This window comes from Merops nubicus, unplaced genomic scaffold (genome assembly GCF_000691845.1).
Source record: "Merops nubicus isolate BGI_N331 unplaced genomic scaffold, ASM69184v1 scaffold32864, whole genome shotgun sequence".
NCBI lineage: Eukaryota > Metazoa > Chordata > Aves > Coraciiformes > Meropidae > Merops > Merops nubicus.
In genome coordinates, this window is record NW_008605454.1 from 48,856 (window position 1) to 51,181 (window position 2,326).

The 2,326-nt window shown below is 41.5% G+C and overlaps 1 protein-coding gene across 1 annotated transcript; it reads right to left on the reverse strand.

Moving 5' to 3' along the window:
• Positions 1 to 265: 265 nt before the first annotated feature.
• On the reverse strand, positions 266 to 2,320 carry SLC40A1 (solute carrier family 40 (iron-regulated transporter), member 1; the record flags this gene model as incomplete). Its single annotated transcript, XM_008939345.1, has 2 exons — positions 266 to 698; positions 1,768 to 2,320. Coding segments are annotated over 2 exons (873 nt in total), but the record flags the coding sequence as incomplete, so codon positions are not given.
• Positions 2,321 to 2,326: the final 6 nt, after the last annotated feature.

Below are 2,326 nucleotides of genomic sequence, written 5' to 3' on the forward strand. Positions count from 1 at the left end.
CTAAAAAAACCCTCATTTTGCTCAATGAGGACAAGAATTGCTCAATGAGCTCAAAAATTGGTCCGAATTCATGAACAAACATTATCACTGTGGGGGTCAGCGACAGAAATTCAGCATCATTTTTGTGGTCAAATACTAGATGTACAACTTGTGGGAATCCTTTGAAACAGCAGCTGTCAATACCCAACCAGGCTGTCCTCTGCCAAACACAAAACATTTCTAGAGTCACTGTAAGACAAATTTTAGCTCCCTTGGGACAGCTTCCTCAAACAGCTAAGTTATCTTTTCAACTCTAGAGAAACACCTTAGGGTCAGAAAAAGCAGTAAATGTGTTTAACCATAATATTTGTGTAGCAAGTTAGTAAGAAGTGGATCCTTTCAGACAGTAGATGTATTACCAGGTGGTGAACTGTCAGAGACTGCTTTGGGATCAGGAGTGCAACAAACAAAAAGTTGTTTTCCCAAGCTTTTTTGGGCAAATCTGAAGTACATTATGTGGCCCATTGCAACAAAAGAGACAGAAATAAGCACCAATAAGCCAAAGGCTTCAGGGTTTGGGGCCAAGATGACCATGATGAAGTGCAGCAAATCAAGAAGATAATTCATGGAGTTTTGGACACCGTTTATGATGCCTCTTTCAGATTCTGCCACATTTTCTTGGAGCAACTGTGTGACAGTCAAATCAAAGGACCAAAGGCCTATGGAGAGAAAAAACAGTTATCTACACAACTGGGCTTCTCATGGCAAGTTTTCATTACTGGCACAATTCACAGTTCTAAACAGTCACTTCTGCCAAAAGTGCATGGGACAAACTAGCTCCTTGTCACACTAGAATGGATTTCACACTGACAGTCAAAGGCTATTTACTTTCCCTGTCCTAGTAGTTCCTGAAATAATACATAAAGCTTGACACATTAATTTGCCTGTCACATCTTGCTTCAACATGACTATCAAGTTAGCAGTGTTTTGCTCATCTGTTCTTTATTTAAATAGCTGTTTTACAGCTATTTACAGTGTACTCATGCTCGCTACAATTGCTGAGTTTTGCATGTTTGCAAATAAATCAGCATGATCTGAAGTACGCAGAATACCTGATTTACAACACTCTTGGCTGACACTAGCTTCCATAACATTTCAGTCCATTAATGATTCAGCTTTAAAATTTTATGTTGAAAACAAACTTTTAATACATGTGAACCAAGCACTTTTACTGTTCACTACATTTAGATATTGGACTGACTGTTCTGTTGATAGACACTAGTACACACTAACAAGCAATTCCTCAAAAGATTAAACTGTCATCCAAGTTAAAGCTTCTGTTCTAAACTCCATTGTGAGTCAAAAGTTTAAAGCTTAGACAATTTATTTAATGAATGGAATAATTTATTAATTGCTAAGTTTGAAGTTTCATAGTAGATATGTTTTGTTCTGTTTCATACTAACAAATGGTTTTATTTGGGTATGAAGGAAGATCATTCAGAGATGAGCATTCCAAAGAACCAAGACACATTCATGTCCAAATGTGGTTAACTTCTCTCCTATTAGTGATGTAGGATACGCAGGAAATTGGCACTGCAGTCTCTGCATTGCAAAATCTATTGCAAAATCATTTTGGTTTTATGTAATGAATTAGCCTTAGAAGCATGATGTAACATTTCAATTGCAGCCCAAAATTCTAAATTCAAATTTGTATTTAGCTGACAGGCACTGTAATTTTTAGAACTAAAAGCATTCAACAGAATGGATTTACACAGAGACAATACTTACCAACTCTAGCAGCAATGACTCCTGCAAACAGGAGACTAACAGAGATTAAAGGCACAGGCTCAGGATTCATCTCTGGGTCGCTGTTAGCAGGAGTAGTAGACCCGTTTAACAAGTTGGGCATTCCAGTTGCAAAAACCGTTTCAGACTTAAATTCTGGAGATGCTATAGTAGGTAACGGTTCACTTTCAAACAGCCTGGCACTGATGTCAGCAAATGGGGAGACAGTCAGATCCAGAGGACTTCCAGGCATGAACACAGAGATGGCACATAGGACCAGACAGGCCAGTTGAGCAATTCCAGAGATGAGGCCCGTGCGAACCAGGCCGCACTTGCGACGCAGCCAAGTGAAAGCCACTGTTCCCAGGATGCCCGTGACTGCCGAGGCACCCATCAGGAGGCACAGGCCCTGGGTGTAGGCGTAGCCCGTGGTGATGCAGTCGAAGCCCAGGACGGTCATGTAGAGGAAGGCCAGGCCCATGCCCGCCAGGAAGACAGGCTGGTTGTAGTAGGCCACCCACCCGTCGCGGAAGGTGAGGAAGGGCTCGGCGACGCGGGCGGC